We start from the raw sequence: 23,944 nt of genomic DNA, 5'->3' as shown, positions 1-23,944 counted from the left end.
GGGATTACAGGCGCCCACCACACCCAGCTAATTTTTGTATTTTTAATAGAGACAGGGTTTCACCACGTTGGCCAGGCTGGTCTCGAACCCCTGACCTCAGGTGATCCATCCACCTCGGCCTCCCAAAGTGCTGGGATTACAGGTGTGAGCCACCATGCCCAGCGTTTTTTTTTTAATTATTATTATTTTATTTTATTTTTTTAGATGGAGTCTCGCTTTGTTGCCCAGGCTGGCGCATGCATTGGTGCAATCTTGGCTCACTGCAACCTCCACCTCCCAGGTTCAAGTGATACTCCTCCCTCGGCTTCGCAAGTAGCCAGGACTACAGGCATGTGCCACCACGCCCAGCTAATTTTCGTATTTTTAGTACAGATGGGGTTTTGTCATGTTGGCCAGGCTGGTCTCGAACTCCTGACCTCAGGGGATCCACCTGCCTTGGCCTCCCAAAGTGCTGGGATTACAGGCATGAGCCACCACACCCGGCCTCAATTATTTTTTAATGCCTCCTGTGTGCCAGTCACTGTCCTGATGTCATTTTGGACATTCAAAGCTGTGTTAGATTGGACCCCTCCCTGCCTTCAGATTTTATAGTCCAATTGAGGCAACTAGAAATAACACACATTACAAGGTAGATGACAGAAGACATAGTCACAATTCAACTAGCACATACTTAACTTGACTGAGTAACTGTTTATGTGAGGTGATAAGAGCCAAGTGTCTCTTTGATGCAGCCGAAGATCTCTAGGTCGAGGAACTGGTGCCATGAGGCTGTCCTCCACTCTTCCTGACCACTGCCACGGTGGCAAACCTCAGGGTCTGCTACTTATCTCCCCCTCATTCTGAGGCATGTCGTACGAAGGTGTCTGTCACCTGTGGCCCAGTGGGTGGGGAGGGATAAATGTTCATTGAAGTGAGAAAGAACTTCAGTCTGTCTGGTTGTCAATTTGGAGCAAGTAAGTTTTGGCCTTATTGTTTGTTTCTTCCAGAGAGCTTTCTCTGAGGATGTGTGACATTGGAGTTATTCATTCATTGGTCACCAAATACTTGGGAGGTCAGACGGTGGCTCCCAGATTGAATTCAGAAATAGACCCAAGTCAACACTTTAGCAGCAAGTTGGTTCAAGGGGAAGCAAGCCGCTATGGTCACTTGACTCCTTGCCATCCCTTGTGGCTTGAATGCAGGCTGGAAAGGCGAGGTGTGTCCAGAGCCAGAGCTCTGGAGGCTGTCAGTCTTCTTTCTGAATTTTAGGGTTCCCCACAGAAACCATTTCCAAGCTATAAAGGAAGGAAGAGAAAACCCCAGGGTTCTTTGGCAACAAGCTTGCTTTTTTTCTGGTTCTTGGTATGCTCCACCAGCAGCAGCATCACCTGGGAGCTTGTTAGAAACTGAATTCTCAGCTGGGCAACATAGTGGGATCTCGTCTCTACAAAAAAGTTTAAAAATTAGCCAGGCATGGTGGCACGTGACTGTGGTCCCAGCTACTTGGGAGGCTGAGGCAGAAGGATTGCTTGAGCCCAGGAGATAAGAGGCTGCAGTGAGCAGTGATCATGCACTCCAGCTTGAGTGACAGAGTAAGACTGACTCAAAAGCAAACAAACAAAAAGAAATCTAAATTCTCAGGCTCCACTCCAAACCTACTGAATCTCTGGGATCCAGCTGTGTCTGAACAAGCCTTGCAGGTGACTCTGGTGGACATGAAGGATTGAGAACCACTGATCCAATCATTTTGAATTAAACTGAGGCCCAGGAACATTAAGGAATGACACCTTGGTTACATTTCACCAAGTCTTCGTGCTGTGATTTTTCTCTCCTTGCTAGAGCTTTATATTTTTACCTTACTTCTAAGGCCATGAGGTCATTTCTTGCCCTCATTATTAGTTTTTCCTAAAATTAATGATTGGACTTACCTTCCAGAGATAATACTTTTCATATCACAGCTCTTTTTATGGTATCTTGTTTTCTGCTTTGGTCTGACCTATGTTCTTCATCTTCTACCTCCAATTTCATCCTTAAAGCTTTCCCATGAATTTCTTGAAGGGGAGAGGGGAAGGGCCCTAATATATTTTATTCTTCAGTTTAGAAGTGGTTCAGGAAATTGTATTTTAAGTGCAAGGTGCCCCCAGCATCTTTGCCACAGTTGAATGTTTTCTTAAGTCTGTCACTAAAAGGTGGGCTTCTGTGCCCAATTCTTGGCACTTCCGTGGTTCATTAGAAAAACACTAAGTTTGCAGGCCAGGTGTGGTGGCTCATGCATGTAATCCCAGCACTTTGGGAGGCCGAGGCGGGCGGATCACGAGGTCAGGAGTTCGAGACCAGCCTGACCAACCTGGTGAAACCTCGTCTATACTAAAAATACAAAAATTAGCTGGGCGTGTTGGCACGTGCCTATAGTCGCAGCTACTCAGGAGGCTGAGGCAGGAGAATTGCTTGAACCCAGGAGATGGAGGTTGCAGTGAGCCGAGATCATGCCACTGCACTCTAGTCTGGGTGACAGAGCGAGACTCCATCTCAAAAAAAAAAAAAAAAGTAAAGTAAAAAGAAAACATTTTTGTAGAGACAGGATCTCGCTGTATTGTTCAAGCTGGTCTCGGACTCCTAACCTCAGGCAGTCATCCTACTTTGGCCCCTCAAAGTGCTGGAATTATAGGTGGGAGCCACTGTGCCCAGCAGATTTCAGCTTCTCTAATCTCTCCCTTGACTTCCTGGCAGGAGAGCTAGATAAACTCAGGTAGACATGTCTTTCGTGGCCACCCAAAGACTGTACAGCGAGCCCGCAGGAGCCTGTTTAACTCAAGATATCGTTGCAGTCCCACACTGATACTACTGGGCCCTAAGTTTAAGAGTGCTGTTGTTCAGGGTTGGGCTCAGTGCCTCACACCTCTAATCCAGCACTTTGGGAGGCCAAGGCAGGCAGATCGCTTGAACTCAGGAGTTAAATACCAGCCTGGGCAACATGATGAAATCCCATCTCTACCAAAAATACAAAAAATTAGCTGGGCACAGTGGCGTGCACCTGTGGTCCCAGCTACTGGGGAGGCTGAGGTGGGAGGTTAGCTTGAGCCCAGGAGGCAGAGGTTGCAATGAGCCAAGATTATACCACTGCACTCCAGCCTGGGTAACAAAGCGAGACCCCATCTAAAAAAACAAAAACAAAAACAGACTATTTTTCAGGTTCAAGAAGAGAGGTCTTTCCCTCTTTCCTCACCTCTTGAGGCATGAAACAGGGATTCCTTATCCTAGTTTTATTACCATCAAACTCCTAGCAGTCATAAAAGTCCTTTTTCCTCTCAACCCACCTCCTCTCTGCCTCACACTGCAGTATCCACTCTGTCGCCAGCAGTGAGGCATTATAGCAGGAGGCTTCTGAATTGGCCAGAACGGCAGCTCTCAGGTGGGGTGTCTGAGAACCTCATTTCCTCATTACATCCCTCCCTGGTCAGCCATATGTGTTCAGCAGCCAAATGGCAAAATTCACCCCCAGAACTGTGATTGTCTTATCCCTAATCTGGAAGGCCCACAAGTGTGGAGAAGCACTGGAGACCCTCCAGAAGCAGTAGGGCTAGCAGTCAGGGGCTACTCTCCCTGCTGGGCCCCATGCAAGGGCCTGGCCACCCTATCCCAGGTATGTGACACTTGGCTGGCCGTTCTTTATTGTCCTGCTAGTACCTGTTGTAAAGCTTCTTTTATTAAAGAAGAGCAGGAGATTGAAGTGTCATAAATTGAAGAGATTCACAGCAACATGGCACATATATACATATGTAACAAACCTGCACGTTGTGCACATGTGCCCTAGAACTTCAAGTATAATAACAAAATATATATTAAAATAAATAAATCAATAAATTGAAGAGATTGAATGATGTCATAGACTACCAAGCCACATGCCTTGTTCCTTGCTACAGCACTGAGGTTTGTAATCCTGGGAGTTCAGGCCTATGTAAGATGCCCGTAAGTACAAATGACAGATGCTCTGTGGGGTTCTTCAGGGTCAAGGTGGCAGAGGTGGGGGTAGGAAGTGAGAGGAGGGGGAAGGGTTGACCAGAGGCACCAATTTGTCTCCTGTGGGCTTGGTCAGGATGTGAGCTACCAGGGGGCCAGGCTTGGCCTGACTCTCGGAGAGGCCTAATAAACAGTACGTATGATAAAACAACTCCTCTGTATTCATTTTGATTTTATTTATTTTTTGAGACAGAGTCTTGCTCTGTCATCCAGGCTGGAGTACAGTGGCTGGATCATAGCTCACTGCAGCCTCTCCTGGACTCAAGTGATTCTTCCACCCTAGCCTCTTGTGTATCTGGGACTACAGCTGTGCCCTGCCACACCTGTGAGCCACCTCACCCAGCCTGAAAATTTGGTTTTCTAAAAAGACATTATAAAATCAGCATGGGTTGGGCATAGTGGCTCATGACTGTTATCCTGGCACTTTGGGAGGCCAAGGCAGGAGGATCACCTGAGGCCAGGAGTTTGAGACCAGCCTGGGCAACATAGCAAGACCCTGTATTTACAAAAAGTTTAAAAATCAGCTGGGCATGCTGTCACGCATCTATGGTCTTTGCTACTTGGAAAGCTGGGAGGAAGGCTCTGCTTGAGCCCAGACCAAGACTGCAGTGAACCAGAATCCTGCTACTGCACTCCAGCTAAGTGACAAAGCAAGACCCTGTCTTTTTTTTTTTTTTTTTTTTTGAGACGGAATCTCACTCTGTCGCCCAGGCTGGAGGGCAGTGGCACCATCTCAGCTCACTGCAACCTCCGCCTCCCGGGTTCAAGCAATTCTCCTGCCTCAGCCTCCTGAGTAGCTGGGATTACAGGCGCCCGCCACCCTGCCCAGCTAATTTTTGTATTTTTAGTAGAGATAGGGTTTCATCATGTTGGTCAGGGTGGTCTCGAACCCCTGACCTCGTGATCCACCCGCTCGGCCTCCCAAAGTGCTGGGATTACAAGCCTGAGCCACCGCGCCTGGTCAAGACCCTGTCTCTTAAAAAAAGGCAGAAGAAACTAAATCAGATTTTCAAAATACAGAACATAGAAATTATTTACCTGGGGCCGACGCGGTGGCTCACGCCTGTAATCCCAGCACTTTGGGAGGCCAAGGCGGGTGGATCACCTGAGGTCAGGAGTTCAAGACCAGCCTGGCCAACATGGTGAAACCCCATCTCTACTAAAAATACAAAAAAATCAGCTGGGCATCATGGCAGGCACCTGTAATCCCAGCTACCTCAGGAGGCTGAGGCAGGAAAATCGCTTGAACCCAGGAGGCAGAGGTTGCAGTGAGCTGAGATCGCACCATTGCACTCCAGCCTGGGCAACAAGAGCAAAACTCTGTCTCCAAAAAAAAAAAAATTATTTACCTGGAAAATGTAGTTTCTATGTGAGTCTTTTTATTTATTTATTTATTTATTTATTTATTTATTTATTTGAGACAAAGTCTCATTCTGCCACACATGCTGGAGCGCAGTGGCTTGATTGTAGCTAACTGCAGCCCCGATCTCCTGGACTCAAGGGATCCTCCTACCTCACCCTCCCAAGTAGCTGGGGCTACAGGTACACGCCACCACACCTGGCTTATTTTTTATTTTTTTTAAAATAAATACTAGGTCTTGCTATGTTGCCCAGGCTGATTTTGAACTCCTGAACTCAAGTGATCCTCCCACCTTGGCCTCCCAAAGTGCTGGGATTATAAGCATGAGCCACCACGCCCAGCCAAGTCTTAAAATCCAAGTCACAATGGGCTTTTTTTCTCTGTATTTACGACATTGGCTGAATCCCTCCCTTGGCAATGGTAATAAAATGTACTGTTGACAGAGCTGTACTGAGCCAGGTACTTTACATATACTGCATTGGTTGCCTTAGTCCTCCTTTTTTCCCTGTAACTGTAAAATCCTGCTTTACAGTTATAGTAGTAAACAAAAACCCAGGGAAGTTTAGAAACTTCCCAGATCATCTAGCAATGAAGTGAGAGAGCCAAGATTTGAGCACAGGAATTTCTGGCTCCAAAGCTTGAGTCCGGCACCAGTAATTGACTCTTCCTGGGTAGTCAGTTGTCCTGGGGCCCATCCATCATGTGGGACATTGGCCATTTCTTTTTCTTTTTCTTTTTTTTTTTTTTTTTTGAGACAGTTTCGCTCTCGTCGCCAAGGCTGGCGTGCAATGGCGCGATCTTGGCTCACTGCAACCTCCACCTCCCGGGTTCAAGTGATTTTCCTGCCTCAGCCTCCCAAGTAGCTGGGATTACAGGCATGTGCCACCACGCCCGGCTAATTTTGTATTTTTAGTAGAGACGGGGTTTCTTCCTGCTAGTTAGGCTGGTCTCAAACTCCCAACCTCAGGTGATCCGCCCACCTTGGCCTCCTAAAGTGCTGGGATTATAGGCGTGAGCCACCATGCCCGGCCAAGACATCGGCCATTTCTATAAAGTTTTCTTAGTTTTTGTTGCAAGATTTATTGTCTGTAGTTACTATTGTTTCTGCTGCAAGCTGGCCCCTCCTGAGCCTGTGTGAACGGAATCCATCTTGGTCCATCAGGGTAAGCTGCACCCTGCAGTGAGCCATCAGAAATAATCGTGTCTTAACCATTACCTCATCTGAAAACATTCAGAAAATGTTTGGGGGCCTGAGGGAAGATGAGCACCATGGTTGCTGAAGATGCACATACCTAGAGAAGGCACATTCTTGACTCGGTTGCCCTAGGTCACAGGCATCCAGGCCTAAGGCTGCCCCTCCAACCAGGAAGTACCTGTGGAGTGTCAGAGTGGAGCCTGGATGGCCGTGGAGAAGTCCAGGTGTACACATTGCCCAGATGAACTTCAACTAGAAGGGTAAGCACATGAATTAGTCCAGCCCAAGACTTGGTATCCAGTTTTCCACATTGCATATAGGCTCTGTGTAATGCTTTCAGTCTCGTTCCCTAACCCAGCCCTGCCTTCTCAGTCCTTCAGCATTTCGTGATCATTGCCTCTCCCCAGTCCCCAAGTCCTTCTGCACAGCAGCCCCCATCTCACATTCAGTGGCTAGAGCAGGATGAGCAGCCGAGAGACCACAGGAGGCAAAGAGATCAAAAAGAAAATTTTGGAGTGGCCAGGCATGGCAGCTCATGCCTTAATCTCAGCACTTTGGGAGGCCAAGGCGGGTGGATCACCTGAGGTCAGGAGTTGGAGACCAGCCTGGCCAACATGGTGAAACCCTGTCTCCACTAAAAATACAAAAGTTAGCCGGGCGTGGTGGTGGGCACCTGTAATCCCAGCTACTCAGGAGGCTGCAGCAGGAGAACCGCTTGAATCCGGGAGACGGAAGTTGCAGTGATCCGAGATCATGCGACTGCACTTCAGCCTGGGCAAGAGAGTGAGACTCTATCTCAATATTTTTTTAAAAAGAAAATTTTGGAGGAGCACACAGATCATGTATCAAGACCTTATGGGTGGGGCCTTTGTAAGGACTTTGGCTTTTATTCCGAGAAGCAATCGCACATTGGAGAGCTTTTTCGTGGGTTTTTGCCAGGGTGTCTTTACCCTTCCTGGCTTACTATGACTTGTAAACTTGTGTATGTGTCTAGTCCATACTGCTTTTTGGGCTTTCTAAGTTTTCTATTTAAGGTATTAGCACAGGATTTCCTTCGACTTGAACCACACGAAGCTCGCAGGAACACTGCAGGTGTTAGTGTCTCGTGGCTGCTCATATCCTTACGAGCTTTCATCTTGAAACATGGAGCAGCATTCATCCCTTCAGTTTCCAGCTGCTCATCCTCTAGCACTCTCCTCAGGGCTTTGTCCAGCTTTGTTTAGCTCTGGGTGCGTGTTGGCTGCAGCGTACCCAGAATGGGTATGAGGGCAAAAAGGGTATTCTCACTTCCTTCCCTTCCTGCCGGAGCCAAGCATTTTCTAGCCTTGGGCCACTCTAACTTGTTGGACCAGTGTTTTCAGAGAACAATCTGCAGGGAATCTTAGGTCCCTCTCTGGAGTTATGACTAAGAGTAGGAGTTATGACTAGCCCATCCCCTAGAAAATAGGTTAGATTCCCTTGCCCCAAGCTGATGACCTAATAAATGCACGACAACATAGAGACACATCCATGAAATGTGCCCACCTCTCTAGCCCACCTGTGTTATTCAGGGTTCTCCAGAGAAACAGAACCAATAGGGTGTTTAAGACAGAGATTTATTTGAAGAAATTGGGGCCAGGCATGGTGGCAATTTGGGAGGCCAACGCAGGAGGATCACTTGGGCCCAGCCTAGGCAACAGAGGAAGACCCCATCTCTACAAAAAAAAAATTAAAATTAACCAGGCGTGGTGGTACACACCTGTGGTCCCACTTAGGAGGCCAAGGTGGGGGATCGCTTGAGGCCAGGAGTTTGAGACTAGCCTGGGCAGCATAGCAAGACCCCACCTCTACAAAAAAGAAGAAAAAAATTAGTTTGTGCAGTTGTAAGGCAGACAAGTCCAAAATCCTCAGGGCAGGCGGACATGCTGGAGATTCCCCCTTGAAACTTTGAGATTTCCTGTTGTGTCCTATTGTTAGGTATTGGGAAGAATGTGGTTTGCGAGAAGGCAGCAACATCGGTGGATGCCTTCCGGATGGTGACAGCCTCGCGCTACTACCCGCAGCTCATGAGCCTGGTAGGGAATGTGCTGCGCTTCCTGCCTGCTTTCGTGCGCATGAAGCAGCTGATCTCGGAGCACTACGTGGGAGCAGTGATGATCTGCGATGCCCGCATCTACTCAGGCAGCCTGCTGAGCCCCAGCTATGGCTGGATCTGTGATGAGCTCATGGGCGGCGGGGGCCTGCACACCATGGGGACCTACATTGTGGACCTGCTGACCCACCTGACCGGCCGGAGAGCCGAGAAGGTGCACGGGCTGCTCAAGACATTCGTGAGGCAGAACGCTGCCATCCGTGGCATCCGGCATGTCACCAGCGATGACTTCTGTTTCTTCCAGATGCTCATGGGTGGGGGTGTGTGTAGCACAGTGACACTCAACTTCAACATGCCGGGCGCCTTTGTGCATGAAGTCATGGTGGTAGGCTCTGCAGGACGCCTCGTCGCCCGAGGAGCCGACCTCTATGGGCAGAAGAACTCTGCCACGCAAGAGGAGCTGCTGTTGAGGGACTCGCTGGCTGTGGGTGCGGGACTGCCTGAGCAGGGGCCCCAGGACGTCCCGCTGCTGTACCTGAAGGGCATGGTCTACATGGTGCAGGCCTTGCGCCAGTCCTTCCAGGGGCAGGGCGACCGCCGCACCTGGGACCGCGCCCCTGTCTCCATGGCCGCCTCCTTCGAGGATGGGCTGTACATGCAGAGCGTGGTGGATGCCATCAAGAGGTCGAGCCGATCCGGGGAGTGGGAGGCTGTGGAGGTGCTGACGGAGGAGCCTGACACCAACCAGAACCTGTGTGAGGCACTTCAGCGGAACAACCTATGAGCCTGCACCTGGGCTCCTTTGCCACATGGCAAAGGGACCAGGGAGGGGAACAGGAGCCAGACAGGACAGGGGCTTGGCCCTAGCAGAGACAGTGTCTTTCATTTAATGAGTCTGGGTGAAGCCAGAGGTGGCCCTGGGACTTCGCCCCCTCCAGCGGCTCACCTGCTCCTCAGACTTGCAGGGCGGCAAATGTTCCTGTTGCCAGGTTACCACAGCGTGCACAGGGCAGAGCTGCCTCTGGGCCTCCTCATGGCGATGCCAGTGAGTGGGACCAGGAAAGGCTTACCCTGGTGAGCCTTTCAGCCTGATCCACAGTCCTAACAGGGTGAGAAAGCACAACAGGGGCCAGCTCGGCTGAGGCCCGAGGAGAAATGATGAGAAGTTTTGTTTCCTTCTTGGGCTGGGGCATCTCAGGAACAGTGAGGGCAACAAGCTGTCCCTCAGGGACCCTCACCTGCCCTCCCATGTGAGCAGGCCCTTCCCAGGTGGGGACTGGGGCTTCCTTTAGTAAGTGAGCTCTTGGGCTTTGGAAGTAGGACAGAGGGCCCTGATTTGGCAAAGGAGGCAAGGGAGGGCTTTAGAACATCTGAGAAATGTTAATAAATAATTCAGAAAATAGGACATGGCATGTGGTTTTTGTTTGGTAGGTTGGGTTTCTTTAATACTGAAAGGCTTGTTTCTGGCTGGTAGGGGGTTTTTCTCTTTACTCATTGCTCCACAGCAGCTCGGAGCCAGCCGTGGGTCATCACCACCAACTGTGCCACACGGGCCGCTGCCCCTGCCAGCCCTCGTCTCCTGCCTGTTCCCTCGTAGCCAAATCCCAGGAGCCTCCGAAGAAAAGATTTCCTCAGAGAACAGGACTCAGGACTTCGTAATGGGCTGCTGCTGGGCCTGCCGTCTCAGCAGATAGCGGGAGAGTTTGGGGCCTCGCTGGGCTGGAGGTCAGGAGGGGTTCTGTTCTTAGTGTCACGGTGTTGGCTGCTGGAGTGCCCTTGAGGTGGCGGGGAGGAGTGGTTTCAGGGAGGTGGCACAAGGTGAGGAGGAGGAGGAAGAGCTCCAGGCGTGCCCCATGGAGCAGCTGTGGCTGGACCCGAGGGTCAATCACCCACCATGCTCTTGACTGTGCTCTGCACAGGGCCAGCCTTCTACCCACCTCTGCCAGAGGTGGGGGTGGGGGAGGGGAGAGGGGCGCAGTGTTGAGAAAAGACATGCCCTCCTCCCCTTTGCTTCTTTGACCAGCCTGCCAGGATCGTTCAGCCTGGACCAAGTTCTGTTCCCTTCTCTAACCTTCCGCTCTCTTCCCTGCCCTGGGCTGCTTGCCAGAAAAGCCCAGGGAGGGCTTCCTTTTCCTCTTGGCACCTCTTCTAGAAGTTACCAGGCTTGTTTTCCTGTCGTTTCCTGGATTCAGATGTCCTTGTGAGAGGGAATAACAAGGGATAGGGTTGGAGTGTGCCTACTGCATGCTGACCCTCAGGGCAAACATGTATGTTATTATTTCACTTAATCTCCAAACCACTCTCTGACGGTAAATAGTCTCATCATTCAGATCATAAAATGGAGGCACAGAGGGCAAAGCTACTTGCCTCCTGTAGATTGTACATGATGGAGCCGGGAGCCTGTCAGGACCATCTAACCACAGAGCCTGACCTTGAACCACGCTTCCTCCCAGCATTTGGGAATCTTCAGACCCGAGGGCCCGGCATTGCCCCCTCCCTGTGGCAGGAGCCTCGGCCTGGCCTGAACTAGGAGGTGAAGTGCAGACAGCACCCACCACCAGGCAGGACACTGAAGGTTAAAGGAGAGGCTGCCCCCTTGTCCCTGGGACCGTTAGCTCAGCTCAGTCCTCCCATGTGTTACTGGGATGTCGAGGTCACTCTGAAATTTGGGAATTGACCAGGAAAGCACAAGCCCGACTTAGATGCTCCCACATAAGAAAGGGCCATGTGGCCAACCCAGAATGGCACTCGGGTTCCCAGAATGTGCTGGGAGGGTACTGCAGTGGGCTTAGTGCAGAGCTACTTTAATGGGGACCCTGGTTCCTCTGAGGGAACCCCCAGAGCCTAGATTCATGGCCAGAGGGGTGCATGGCCCCTTCCCTCAGACGTCTTTACCATCGAGTTATCCTGGGCATCAGAGCTGGTCAGTCCCACACTGGGGATGGGGAAGACAGATGTGCCCAGATGCCTGTGACCAAGGGAGCCCACAGGGTTCTGGTCTCCACTGGTGACTGAATCCACACTGGTTCCAGACTTGTCCAGCAGCACCCCCTCCTGGAAGAAGGCAGTAGCATCTCCCAGGACCTGTTTCCAAATCTCAGGATGTTACCAGCTAGCTCTTCCTCAGGTCAAAATAAAGTTTTTCCAGGACAGTAAAAATGCATTTGGCTTTGCTCGTCAGATACAGCAACCAGAAGAGGACTTCCCAAATACCTGTCTCTTATTCTTCAACCTCCAGCCAAATCCAGGACTGTTTTCACCCAGACGATGGCAGCCGCTTCCTTTCCTGTTCTGCCCATCACCCTGCTGGCCAAGCAGCCTCTCCTGAATGTCATGCCAAGATCCCTCTCTGTCCACACCCCTCCTCCTCACCCCCAGACTTGCCCAACCTGGTTTCCATATGGCCATGCCCTCTTCTGCAGCCACACTAAGAGCCCTCCTGCAGAGGTGGCAGCTTCCATACTAGCAGGGTTTTGTCCCTGGCATGTCCTCTGCCTGGAAGGCACCACCTCTCCCTCTCAGGAGTCAGCTGGAGGACTGCCTGGTCATCACTTCTGACCTCAGCAAAGTAGCCACCTCCCAACCTGTGGTTCCACAGCCTTGGTCCTCAGTTGAACTGAGGTTGCATGTCCCTCCATCCCTCCCTCCCTCCCTCTTTCCCTCTTCTTTTCTCTTTCTTTTTCTTTCTTTCTTTCTCTTTCTTTCTTTCTCTTTCTTTCTCTTTCTTTCTTTCTTTTTCTTTCTTTCTTTCTCTTTCTTTCTTTCCTGTCTTTCTTTCTTTCTCTCTTTCTTTCTTTCTTTCTCTCTTTCTCTTCTCTTCTCTTTTCTTTCTCTTTCTTTTCTCTCCCTCCCTCCCTCCCTCCCTTCCTTCCTTCCCTCCCTCCCTCCTTTCTTTATTTCTTTCTTTTCTTGACAGAGTCTCACTCTGTCACCCAGGCCGGAGTGCAGTGGCGTCACCTTGGTTCACAGCCACCTCCACCTCCCGGGTTCAAGCGATTCTCTTGCCTCAGCCTCCCAAGTAGCTGGGACTGCAGGCACCCACCACCACACCTGGCTAATTTTGGTTTTTTTTGTTTGTTTGTGAGACGGAGTTTTGCTCTTGTTGCCTAGGCTGGAGTGGAGTGGCGCGATCTCGGCTCATTGCAACCTCCACCTCCCTGGTTCAAGCAATTCCCCTGCCTCAGCCTCCCAGGTAGCTGGGATTACAGGCACATGCCACCATTGCCCAGCTAATTTTTTTGTATTTTTAGTAGAGATGGGATTTCACCATGTTGGCCAGGCTGGCTGGTTTCGAACTCCTGACCTCGTGATCTGCCCATCTCGGCCTCCCAAAGTGCTGGGATTATAGGCATGAGCCACTGCCCCCAGCCTAATTTTTGTATTTTTAGTAGAGATGGGGTTTCACCACATAGTCCAGGCTGGTCTTGAACTTCTGGCCTAAGTGATCCGCCCCCCCCTCAGCCTCCCAAGATGCTAGGATTACAGGCATGAACCACTGCACCCAGCCACTTGTTTTGAATATATAATTTCAACTTTTATTTTACATTCGGGGGGTACATGTGCAAGTTTGTTACATGGGTATACTGTGTGACACTGAGGTTTGGGGGATGATTGGTCTCATCACCCAGGTAGTGAACATAGTACTCAATAGGTTTTTTCAACAATCACCCCACCCCCTCTCTGCCCCCTCTCGTAGTCTCATGTTTGTGTTTCCCATCTTTGTGTCCATGTGTACCCAATGTGTAGCTCCCACTTGTGAGAACGTGTGCTATTTGGTTTCCTGTTCCTGTGTTAATTTGCTTAGGATAATGGTCTCAGCCGTTTCCATGTTGCTGCAAAGGACACGATTTCATTCTTTTTTTATTGCTGCATCATTTTTACTTCTTGAGACAGGAAAAAATGTTGCCCAGGCTGATCTTGAACTCCGGGGCTCAAGCGATCCTCCTGCTTCAGCCTCCCAAATATCTGGGACTACAGACACAGACCACCATGCCCAGCTACACATGTCTCCCTAAATCATGTAGCATTTCCTCTTTACAGCGAGCTTCTAGGAGTAGTAGGGACTTGATCCTTTCTGCAGCTCCTACTACCCACCCTGCGTAGACAAGTCCATTGGGTAATAGGCCTCAGGAATTGCAGACTAGTTCTCCCACGATTTCTAATTCCTGCCTCACCTGTGAGAAGACAGGACCAGCTCTTCCTTATCAGTGCTGGCCTTGCTCACACTTCCAGCCTTGGAGACCGCACAAAGATATAGAGGCCTTCTTGGGTCCGGCCTTAGCCAGAGAGCCCCCAGGTTGGCAGATCCTGCACAACTCAGGACAGAGATTCCTAGATCCCAGGGTGTGGTCTCATGCAAGGCCACTTCTCTCCAGGCCTCTGCCATCCCAAACATAAAGCGAGGAGGTTAAGCTCAATTATCTTGGCTGGGTGTGTTGGCTCATGCCTGTTAATCCCAGCACTTTGGGAGGTCCAGGAGGGAGGATTGCTTGAGGTCAGGAGTTTGAGACCAAGCTGAGCAACACAGACCCTATCTCCACAAAAAAAATTTTTGGCCGGGCACGGTGGCTCACATTTGTAATCACATTTGTAATCCTTGAGTCCTGGAGGCAGAGGTTGCAGTGAGCCAAGATTGTGCCACTGCACTCCAGCCTGGGCGACAGAGCGAGACGCTGTCTCAAAGAAAAAAAAAAAGTCCTAACCCCATGGCTTGCCATGGGGCCAGTGAGCACCCAGGTGACCCTGTCAAAGGAGGGAGCAACCTGGGATGATGCCAGAAAGGGGACCCTGCTTTTCCCACCTGAACCTGCCCACCTCACTCCCTCCAGTGACCTTGCCAGGCCATATTCCAGGGAACCTACACATGACTGTGGCCTTGGAATGGCCTCAGCATTTCAGATTCTGGCCTGTCCCTCTCTGCAGCTTCCTCCACCCCTCACTTCAGTCTCATCACCTTGGTGCCTTTTAAGGGGCCCTCTGGCTAGGTCGATGTGATGCAATGAGATGTGCCCTTAGGGAGCTCATGGTCTAATCCTGACAACAGTTATAACCCACATGATAGTAGTGTGTAGGTGCTACAATGCAGGGCAACATGGGGTGCTGTCTGGCTCCCCAGGAAGAAGAATCCCAAGTTTTCAAAGGTGTGCGTGCACTAGCCAGGGGGAGAGGTGGGAATAAAGGCATTTTAGGCAGAGAAAGCCCCACATGCACAGAGTGAAGGGAGGAAAAGGTGTAACTGCTCAGGGAATTACCAGAAGCCACTGAATTCTAAGGTAGCTGGGGCAAGAGGAGGGGAATCCCAAGGGGGGGTGACACCATCAGGGGCTCAGGTGTGTGTGTCACAGGGCCACTGGATGGATCTGTGGGCCAAGGGATGACAGGCAGGGAGACCAGTGAGGCTGTCACCTGGAGATGACAATGGTCCAGGCGACGGTGCTGACTGTGGGGTCCGAGAGGTTCTCAGCCTGAAAGGGTAGGATCACTGGCCTCAATGTCTGCTTAGCTTGTAGGAATTAGGGAGCAAAGAACGGGATGGGGTCTGGGGTGACACCCAAGATTCTAGCTTAAATAATTGTGCAGATGAGATATAGGAGGAAAAGCCAGTTGGAGGGAGGGGAAATTTCCATGAACTTAAAATTCCCTGTGTCTGTTTGCGGTGTCCAAGGAACACACAGGAGGCCCAGGATGTGCAGTTTCCAAAATAGCCAACACTGGCTGGCTCTTCCCAGAGATCCTTGCCGGTTGGACACAGCTGTCATCCAGTGGCTTGGCCTCAGAGCCCCAGATGCACTTACTGCCCCCGTCCACCCCTGCCTGCCAGGAAAACATCACTGATGCCCCATCACCTGTGGCCAGGGGCTACTCCATGGACAAGGTCCGGTCCAGCTATGGTCTGGCAATGAGTGGAAAACATCCCAAAGCTGTCACTGTTGCGACAGGCAAAAGAACTCTGTGCTACTTCCTAGGAGGATCCCAAGTTCTGATCCCCTCAAGGTGAGACCAAATGCAGGCCCTTCCCCAGGAGACAGAAGAGCAGGGCCAAACACCTGCTTCTCATGACCCAACAGACCCTTTCTTTTCTCTGCCCCAAGTTCCTCCTTCTCACTTCCCTCTTCATCACCCAGTTAGCTGCCTGACCCTCAGATTCACCTAAACACACAGCACCAGGTCCACCTCGATTCAGTGAGGCATGGGGTGGCACAAAGGAATCTGTCATTGTCAAAGTCTCAGGTGATGCAGATGACCATTCAGGCCTCAAACCCTGCACTGTTGAGTCCTCTATCCTCTTTCTCATTTTAGGCAACCTATCTGGGGAATCACAAAGTCTTTGAAAAAGAAAAATATTTATTTTCAGCAAGACCAAAGTCCCAAGTGGGAGCAGGTGCCAGATTTGTCCCCGCCACCAGAGGGCCTAGGCCCACAGGAAGCCTGAAGCCAAATTCAGGCGTGGAAGAAGGGGAGCCACCAGTGAGGCGGGACAGTCACTTGTACTGAGGAGAGAGCGGGGGGACAAGCGGAGCAGTGCAGACACTCAGCATCTTGTCGATGTCCACCTGGGTTGACTTATCCACCTCGGCCTTGTGGTGGTCACTCACCCCCAAGCTGGACAAGCCCCCAGGCTCCTCTCCAGCCTCCTCTCCGAGGGGAGCCAGAGCATGGGTGGGGGTCACTAGTGGACTGGGACAGGGCAAAGTGAGGCCTGGGCCCAGCTCACCTGCCAAGGGCAGCAAGGCCTGCAGTTGCTCCACACCTGCCTCCTCAGGAACCGGGGCCAGCTCTGCCTCTGCCTCCACCTCAGCCTCCCTGTCCCCCTCCCCTGCCTGGTTCAGCTCAGGGTTGCAATAGTTGATGTACTGGTACAGGGGCCGCAGGCGCTGGGCCTTTCCTGCAAAGACCCAGGGCAGGGCAGAGGCTAGAGCGCCAGGTTGTGCCATGTCGGGCCCCACAGGCAGGGGGAGAAGGAACAGCCCAGGGACTGCCACTCACGCTCCAGCCCCAATGTCTCTAAGGGTGCAGACACCGTGCTGGCCACAGCGTGGAGCACGGGAGCCCCCAGACTCTTGCGCTTCTTGGCTTTTTTGTGCTGTTTGGCAGATGGTGAGGGCTCACTCCGGCTGCCCTCTGGCTCCTCCTCCTGCAGCGGCAGCCTGGGTGGCAGTTCAGCTTCAGCCTTAAGATGGGCACGAAGGCCCAGGAGGCTGAGGGACCTGAGCCAGGGACAAGAGACTTGAGCCAGGCTCCAGCCCTGGCTCCCATTCCCTGGCCCAGGGAATAGCCCAGCCTGCCACAGCCCCAGGGCTCGATGCCTGTCCCATTCCTGGTCAATGAGGCTCCAGGCCCAAGAGGCTTAGAGGCCAGTGAGCCCAGTCCCCTACAAACCCTGAAGCTCCCACTCTCCTGCTGCTCCCTACACGGGGGCTCGAGGAACGGGAGAGGAGAGTGATGGTAGTGGCTGGGGACGAGAATCCTCCCAGCAGGAGTGCAGGATTTAGGAATCCTATTGTGGTGTGTGCCCCCAACCCCGGGGCTGCAGCTCCTTCCCCCCGAGAGCCCCCTCACTTGACAGGCTTTCTCTTTGGACCATGACGGGGTCTCACAATGGAGACCACGGGCCTGGGGCCTCTCTCCTCCAGCGCCCCGGCATGCGGCTTGGGCCTCTCCTCCCCCAGCTTGGGTCCTTCCTCCTGGAGCTCCGTCTCCGAAGCTGCGCCTGCTGGGCGCTGGTCTTCACTCTGGGTTCCACCGGCCTCATGGGCTGCCACCAGGAACTGGTCTCCCGCCACTGGACACTAGAGATGACACACAGGCCATCGGTCACCATGGCCGGGCAAAGGACATAGGGATCCGTCACTGAACACCTAACATTAGACACCGAAACGGGAATAAGGACACCAGCCTGTGCCCCTCCCCGCCTGGAGGGCCCAGCCTGGCAGTTAGCGGGTCGGGGCGCTCAGAGTTCCACCTCTCAGAGCGCTGCGGCCCCGTGTTTGAAGGTTAAACAGCCTGACGGTCACCTCGGAGGTCTGAGCGCTGCCGGGCTCCTCCGTGAGCTGTCCCTGCCCCACGACCGTCGCCTCCTGGACCCCCGGCCGCCTCTCCGCCCCTGCCGAGGCCATGGCTGCGCAGGCTGAGTGCGTCCTCGACAGCTGCTTGGGGCGGGCCCCAAGGAGCTGGATGGTGGCCCCGCGCTGACCCCGGAAACCGGCCAGCAAGCGAGGGCAGAGCTGGGAAGAGAAACCGGCGACCGCGGAGCCCACCCTCGGCCGAAACTACAAGCCCCAGGACGCTTTGCGCCGGGGTCAGTGGGCCCTGACCCCGGGGACGGAAGCCACGGTTGCCCGGCAACAAGAAGTCCCGTCGGGTGGCAGCGGCTGGCGGCAAAACCTCTCGAGTGAGCCCCTGCCCGAGTGCCGCAGGGGAGAGGCCGCGAGCGGGACCGAGAAGTGGGCTGGGAGCAGAGGTCGCGGAGGCGGCGAGCGAGGCTGGGGCCCGGGCGGGGACCTGCAGGGGCCCGAGAGTGGCGGGCACGCCAGGGTCAGGGTCCCGGGCGAGGGAGGAGGCCCGGGGTTGGGGAAGGGGGCCCGGGGAGGGAGGTAAACAGCCCTGCAGGACTCGGGGCACCGTTGCTGGGCGGCGCCGGCGGCATGTGCGAGGGCCCGTCCCGCATCTCGGGGCCCATCCCCCCAGACCCGACGCTCTGCCCTGACTACTACCGGCGTCCGGCCTCGGGTGAGTCTGGGGGCTCGGCGGTGGTGCGAGGCTCAGGGGTCGGCCCCGGCTCCACCTCTGAGCCCCGGACTCCGCCCGGCTCCGCCCCACAGCTCAAGGGCGCCTCGAGGGAAACGCGCTGAAGCTGGACTTGCTGACCTCGGACCGGGCCCTGGACACCACTGCTCCCCGTGGCCCCTGCATCGGTCCCGGTGCCAGAGAGATCCTGGAGCGCGGCCAGCGCGGCGTCGGGGACGTGCTCTTGCAACTCGAGGGGATCTCCCTAGGTCCTGGGGCCTCTCTCAAGAGTAAGTCCCAGGAATGGAAGAAGGGGCAGAGAGGCAGTGCGGGGTGGAAAGAGATCAAAAGCAGCTGCTCTTTCCACCCTGACCTGGGCCCATGCTTTGCGTCTCTTGAGTCTCAGTTTCCCCAACTATAAAAGAGGGAGAAATGTGCTACCTTCTTGAAGGAGGTGAACTGAATGAGGTAGTTCTCACGAAGCCCTAGCTCTGCTTTAGGCATTTATTACCCATTAAATTTGTTTGTTGAGTGCCTACTGTGTGCCAGGCCATATAGATGCTAGAACACAGGGTTGAAGATAAGCATGAGCCATCGCTGAGTCAAGATGGGAGACAAAGAACAAGAGATGAATGTCATATATGAGATGACCTATGGTGTACTTCAGTGGTGTACTTCGCTATAATAATGGAGAAAATCACCTGGGCGCAGTGGCTTACTCCTGGAATCCCAGCACTTTGGGAGGCCCAGGCGGGCAGATCACTTGAGCCCAGGAGTTGAAGACCAGCCTGGCCAACATGGTGAAACCCCATCTCTACAAAAAATACAAAAATTAGCCTGGCATGGTGGAGTGTGTCTGTAATCCCAACTACTCGGCAGGCTGAGGTGGGAGGATCACTTGAACTGGGGAGGTTGAGGCTGCAGTGAGCTATGATCATGCCACTGTACTCCAGCCTGGGTGACAGAGTGAGACCCTGTCTCAAATAATAATAATAATAATAATGGAGAAAATCATCCTGAAATACTTACTACATGAGAAAGGGAACACGGTGATGAGGGAGAGTGTGTGTAGGGTCTAAGGTAGTTGAAGAGGTCAGGGAGCTCTTTCTGTAGGAGGCAGGGGGCAGGCCTGTGTGTGAACTAGTGGAAGTTGGATTGTGTGGGCCCTATGTAGGACAGAGCCTGGTGGCATCTTTTCTCCAGGGAAGGACCCTAAAGACCATGAGAAGGAGAACCTGAGGCGGATCAGGGAGATTCAGAAGCGCTTCAGAGAACAGGAGCGCAGCCGGGAGCAAGGCCAGCCCAGGCCCCTGAAAGCTCTGTGGCGCTCGCCAAAGTACGACAAGGTGGAGTCCCGGGTCAAGGCCCAGCTCCAGGTACCTGCTTCAGGGAGCCAGAAGCATTATCCATTGTGTTGGCCAACAGGCAACTGTACCCTGAGCTGAGTTCTGGGGAGGGAGGGAAGTCACAGAGGTAACAGAGGACTAAGAGACCCTGGCTCTGCTGCAGGGCGAGGCTGGGGGGCTTCTCAGAAGTAGTGATGGCAGGGCTGATCCTGAGGGGCAAGTAGCAATTAGTCAAGGGGACAGCAGAAGAGAACATTCCCAAAAGATGGAACCTCACAGACCACGGGGCACGCAGCAGTGGAGATGCTAGGTACAGTTCACTGTGAGGAAAGAAGGGCTTCAAGTTAGGCCAAGAAGTCAGCTGGACCCACATCAGGGGCCACAAAAGCCACTTTTCAGCCCTTATTTCTGAGGACAGTGGGAAGGGTAGGGGTATGGTGGGGGGCTCTGTCTCGGGTAGAGAGCAGCACCATCCTTAAATCCAGGGACTCAGCAGGAGGAGCAGGAGTGAGAGGAAAGGCAAGGTCACACAAATGTGTCGTGGCTGAAGCATCTGTGGGGTTCCCAGGGGGTGGGAGTGTGTCCAGGAAGCAGATGGAAATTCAGGCCTGGATCTCAGGAGTGATACCTAGGAGTTATTGACGATCAGGTTGAGGACAACGAGACCAAGGAATTGACCGCCTGGATTTGAGGACTTGGAGGCCAGCCATTAGGAGCCTTGCAGGGCTACAGCCAGGAAGCTTGACTACGAAGGAGGAAAGAGAGTGGTAGCTGGGCCAGTACTGAGGTGGAAGGAGAGATGGTTTGTTGTTTTCTTAGAAATCTGACATACTCACACATTTGTGTGCTGATGAGGACAAGTGTCCCTTGAAGAGGGAAGAGGGCCCGAGGGACATGGATGCAAAGGTCAGAAGGGCCAAGATGGCCAGGGTCTTGCGGCTTGAGCCCCAGACCTCAGCCTGCCTGCTCTCTCTGCTGCGCCCTGCCCTCCAGGAGCCTGGCCCTGCCTTTGGGACAGAGTCTGCCCACTTCCTGCGGGCGCACTCCCGCTGCGGCCCTGGCCTCCCCCCACCCCGTGTACCTAGTCCCCAGCCAATCCCACCAGGTCCCGAAGCTAAGGTGAGAGGATGTTTGGGGGCTGGATGGTGGTTGGGCAGGGCTCCTGGTGTGTGTGGGGAGGTTCAGGGACACAACATAATGCTGTCTGCCCCCACCCACACTTGCTGTGTCCTGCAGGAGCCAGGCCTGGGGGTGGACTTCATTCGTCACAATGCACGAGCTGCCAAGAGAGCCCCCCGGAGGCATTCCCGCTCACTGCAGGTCCTGGCACAAGTGCTAGAGCAGCAGCGGCAGGCCCAGGAGCACTACAATGCCACGCAGAAGGGCCATGTGCCGCATTAGTAGGTCTCACTGCCCAACACTCAGGGTGAGGGACACCTGTGGAGGGTGGGAACCAACCTCTGCCCTGGGGTCATCAACCCTGATCCTGTGTACCCACAGCTTGTTGGAGCGCAGGAACCTGTGGCGGCGGGAGGCCGAGGCCCGCAAGCAGAGCCAGCCAGACCCTGCCATGCCCCCGGGCCACACGCGCATGCCTGAGAACCAGCGGCTGGAAACACTGACCAAGCTGCTCCAGAGTGAGTACCTGGGGAGAGAGGCTGGAGGGGGACCCCACTGGGGACCAGGCACCCCTGCCCAACACTCACTGTTCTCACTGTTCCCGGGCCCCCTGTAGGCCAGAGCCAGCTGCTGCGTGAGCTGGTACTGCTGCCTGCTGGGGCAGACTCACTGAGAGCCCAGAGCCACCGTGCTGAGCTGGACCGGAAGCTGGTGCAAGTAGAGGAGGCCATCAAGATCTTTTCTCGGCCCAAAGTCTTCGTGAAGATGGACGCCTGAGCCCCTCTGGGGGACAGTGGCAAGGAGGTCCATGCTAAGGATCACCACATGGCTGCAAAGGACAGGGTTGGACCCAATCCCAGAGCAGAGGTCTGAAGATAGGAGCAGGGGGGTGGCCAGTGTCCCTAGAGCACTCTTCCCAGCTACCAGTGGCTGCAGAAGGGCCACCCCAGCCTTTTAACCGCTTTGTCACAATTAAACATTTTGTACACAAGATTTGTTTCCATAAGAGCTTTTCTTACCCTAAAAATGCCAAGCCTGGTGGCCCTCCTGCTGCTTGATTGCAGAAAGTTCTCCCCATTGTCACTCCTGCCTTAGTCCAGAGCAGAAGGCAAGCTGGTGGGACCAGAGAGGAGGCTGGGACTGGGACACAGAAGGACCATGACTGTATTTGTAGAAAACCTTTAATGTTCCCCAGGCTGAGGGAGCCCTGTGAGCCAGCTAAAAACCCCCACTGTGAAGTCCCTGCCATGTCCCAGCAGTGTGGAGTGGCATGCGGCTGCATCCTGACTGTCAGAGGCTGAAGCCACTACCATCTCCTCGAATGCGACTCCCCCAGCCAGAACTGGCCTGATCCTGCTCATCCAGGGAGGGCAGAGAGCTGCGGGTACCAGGACGTCGGCAGCCAGGGTGCAGGTCCCAGCACGGGGGCCCCTGAGACAGCCCATTGGAACTGGGAGGCTGGCGGTTCTCAATGACCAGGTCACTGCTGTCATCGTCACTATCAGGCTCAGCAGGCCCAGGCCCTGCAGAGGGAGGACCTGTCAAACGCCCAGATGCCCCTCGCACCACGTTATTGCGCTGGTTGGCGGGCTTGACAGTGACAATGAGGTTATGGCTGTTGGCAACCATCATGTCCGTCACTTGGTCCAAGGTCTTCCCAGCTACTTCAATGCCATTGACCTCGAGGATCTCATCACTGACTGCCAGCAGCCCTGTACTCTCAGCCAGACCCCCACGTACCAGGCGGGAGATGAAGATTCCTGGAACCCGCTCCAGGCCCTGGGGAGCCACACGCATGCTCATGCCATCTCGGATGTAGAAGCCCAGGGGGCGGTCTGAACCATGCTTGTGCAGCCGCACCCGTCGGTGGGTCTCAGGCAGTAGGTCCACGTCTATGACTGAGGAAACCTGGCGGAAATCTTGGGGCAGGCTGATTAGCAAGGGTGGCCGGGTGCGCAGGGGTGCCACTGGCCGCAGCAGGAGCCCTTTCTTGCGCCGCTGCAGAGAGTTGGAGGCAAAAGCCAGGCCGCTGGAGTCAGCTTCTGCTGCAGAAGAGGGGGGATGTTGAGATCAGAGACCTGCTCCCTGACTTGGGCTCTTTACAGGGTGCACTGTAGCTATTTCCTACCACTTGGAGGTCAAGCCAAGGGCAGGGACTGCAGAGGGTGACGCTTGGGTACCCTGGGCATGGACTAACCCTTGTAGACCTGCCCCACAGACACCTTACCCCACAGAGGCTGCCCACTGTACCCCTCCTCACCCCGCTTCTGCACCAGTAGGCGCAGTGGCGGGGGCCCGCTGGCCAGGGCTCGGTGCAGGCTGTCGTCGTTGGTGAGGGGCAGCAGGTCGCCGTGAGCATCCGTATAGCCAAGTAGCACGTCCAGGCCCGGGATCTGGTGCACCGCCCGCAGCAACCGCGAGAACTCCTGGAAGCCGCTCACCGAAGCGCGGGGCAGCGCGAAGCGTCGGAACTCGGCGTCAAACTGGAAGTCGGGGTTGGGGGAGAGGAGAAGTCAGGACAGCCTGCGCCCCTTTCTCACCGCAGGCTGGCAGGGATGGGAAAGATACGGCTGCCGCAAAAGCGGCAACCTTAAGCCCAGACCTCAGCTCCAGTACCAGGGACGCTGTCCAAGGTCTTCTTACCGCCCTCCAGGCACTCAGGCCACAGACAGATCTGGAGACCAGCAGTGGAGGAAGGAAGATGGAAGGGAGAAGGCGAGCAGAAAAGCAGAATGGGACTTGGAGGATAGAGGGAAGAGGTGGCGGGGACCAAGGAGCTGGGAAGGGGAGAAAGAGGGAATTGGGAGCGCCTAGGGCCGAGGCCGGAGGAGCCCTTACTTTGCTCTTCACCTCGACGATGCTATCGGGACTGCGCGCCGGAGTCCTCTGCGGCCGGGCCATGGCGGGGCCGGGCGGGCCGGGGACGGTGCCCCAGGCGGCCCGCCGAGGCGCAGGTGCACAGTCCGGCCGGCCCGCCCGCGCCGCCCCGCCCCTGGCGGTAGCACACGCCCCGCCTTCCCATCCGGAGCGTGACGTCAAGAGGGCAGCGACGCAGAGTGGAACGCGGAGTCCACGTTTCCTAGGAAACGGAGCCGTGGGTGGCGAGGAGCCGTCCTCCGCTCTTGCGT

The 23,944-nt window shown here is 54.2% G+C and overlaps 4 protein-coding genes across 13 annotated transcripts in view; 2 read left to right on the top strand and 2 right to left on the bottom strand.

Moving 5' to 3' along the window:
- GFOD2 (Gfo/Idh/MocA-like oxidoreductase domain containing 2) overlaps positions 1–10,025 on the top strand; it is a 51,278-nt gene extending 41,253 nt beyond the window's left edge. For all 3 annotated transcript variants that reach the window (XM_054453972.2, XM_054453973.2, XM_063654393.1), the window contains one exon: positions 8,511–10,025. In XM_054453972.2, the coding sequence (XP_054309947.1) occupies positions 8,511–9,409 (899 nt within the window). In that variant the 3' untranslated portion in view covers positions 9,410–10,025. The remainder of the gene's footprint in view (positions 1–8,510) is intronic.
- A 5,926-nt stretch (positions 10,026–15,951) lies between these two features.
- Positions 15,952–18,300, bottom strand: C18H16orf86 (chromosome 18 C16orf86 homolog). Of its 4 annotated transcripts, none has more exons than XM_054453969.2 (5): positions 17,640–17,892; positions 17,185–17,414; positions 16,612–16,832; positions 16,340–16,537; positions 15,952–16,115 (listed from the first exon to the last, which is right to left on the bottom strand). In XM_054453969.2, the coding sequence occupies exons 1-5, from the start codon at positions 17,739–17,741 to the stop codon at positions 16,066–16,068; spliced, it is 801 nt and encodes a 266-aa protein (XP_054309944.2). In that variant the 5' UTR covers positions 17,742–17,892; the 3' UTR covers positions 15,952–16,065. The 4 variants fall into 4 exon arrangements, with proteins under 4 accessions (XP_054309944.2, XP_054309945.2, XP_054309943.2 ...); XM_054453970.2 differs by having other exon boundaries at positions 16,340–16,510; XM_054453968.2 differs by having other exon boundaries at positions 15,952–16,510; positions 17,640–18,300.
- Positions 18,223–21,809, top strand: ENKD1 (enkurin domain containing 1). Of its 2 annotated transcripts, XM_054453965.2 has the most exons (7): positions 18,223–18,354; positions 18,447–18,641; positions 19,555–19,727; positions 20,691–20,816; positions 20,934–21,097; positions 21,198–21,334; positions 21,433–21,809. In XM_054453965.2, exons 1-7 carry the CDS (start codon positions 18,270–18,272, stop codon positions 21,591–21,593), a joined length of 1,041 nt encoding a protein of 346 aa, XP_054309940.2. In that variant the 5' UTR covers positions 18,223–18,269; the 3' UTR covers positions 21,594–21,809. The 2 variants fall into 2 exon arrangements, with proteins under 2 accessions (XP_054309940.2, XP_054309941.2); XM_054453966.2 differs by lacking the exon at positions 20,691–20,816.
- A 170-nt stretch (positions 21,810–21,979) lies between these two features.
- On the bottom strand, positions 21,980–23,817 carry PARD6A (par-6 family cell polarity regulator alpha). 4 transcript variants are annotated; one of them, XM_054453960.2, is made up of 3 exons: positions 23,655–23,817; positions 23,044–23,299; positions 21,980–22,861 (listed from the first exon to the last, which is right to left on the bottom strand). In XM_054453960.2, exons 1-3 carry the CDS (start codon positions 23,715–23,717, stop codon positions 22,107–22,109), a joined length of 1,074 nt encoding a protein of 357 aa, XP_054309935.1. In that variant the 5' UTR covers positions 23,718–23,817; the 3' UTR covers positions 21,980–22,106. The 4 variants fall into 4 exon arrangements, with proteins under 4 accessions (XP_054309935.1, XP_054309938.1, XP_054309936.1 ...); XM_054453963.2 differs by having other exon boundaries at positions 23,077–23,299; XM_054453961.2 differs by having other exon boundaries at positions 21,980–22,858; positions 23,655–23,816.
- Between the last annotated feature and the right edge of the window lie 127 nt (positions 23,818–23,944).

Source organism: Pongo pygmaeus, chromosome 18 (assembly GCF_028885625.2).
Source record: "Pongo pygmaeus isolate AG05252 chromosome 18, NHGRI_mPonPyg2-v2.0_pri, whole genome shotgun sequence".
NCBI classification, from domain to species: domain Eukaryota; kingdom Metazoa; phylum Chordata; class Mammalia; order Primates; family Hominidae; genus Pongo; species Pongo pygmaeus.
This window is presented reverse-complemented; position numbering and strand designations above follow the sequence as displayed.

Bases quoted from the DNA above. Each gene is read 5' to 3' on its own strand.
- ENKD1 (XM_054453965.2), top strand. From the start codon at position 18,270: ATGTGCGAGGGCCCGTCCCGCATCTCGGGGCCCATCCCCCCAGACCCG. The intron at 19,728-20,690 runs GTACCTGCTTCA...CCTGCCCTCCAG, and splicing joins GGGTCAAGGCCCAGCTCCAG to GAGCCTGGCCCTGCCTTTGG. The intron at 20,817-20,933 runs GTGAGAGGATGT...TGTGTCCTGCAG, and splicing joins CACCAGGTCCCGAAGCTAAG to GAGCCAGGCCTGGGGGTGGA.
- C18H16orf86 (XM_054453967.2), bottom strand. From the start codon at position 17,741: ATGGCCTCGGCAGGGGCGGAGAGGCGGCCGGGGGTCCAGGAGGCGACG. The intron at 17,415-17,639 runs GTGACCGTCAGG...TGTCATCTCTAG, and splicing joins GCAGCGCTCAGACCTCCGAG to TGTCCAGTGGCGGGAGACCA. The intron at 16,833-17,184 runs GTGAGGGGGCTC...TCCCTGGCTCAG, and splicing joins CCAAAGAGAAAGCCTGTCAA to GTCCCTCAGCCTCCTGGGCC.
- PARD6A (XM_054453960.2), bottom strand. From the start codon at position 23,717: ATGGCCCGGCCGCAGAGGACTCCGGCGCGCAGTCCCGATAGCATCGTC. The intron at 23,300-23,654 runs GTAAGGGCTCCT...CCCGACTTCCAG, and splicing joins TCGTCGAGGTGAAGAGCAAA to TTTGACGCCGAGTTCCGACG. The intron at 22,862-23,043 runs GTAAGGTGTCTG...CCTCTTCTGCAG, and splicing joins CAGTGGGCAGCCTCTGTGGG to CAGAAGCTGACTCCAGCGGC.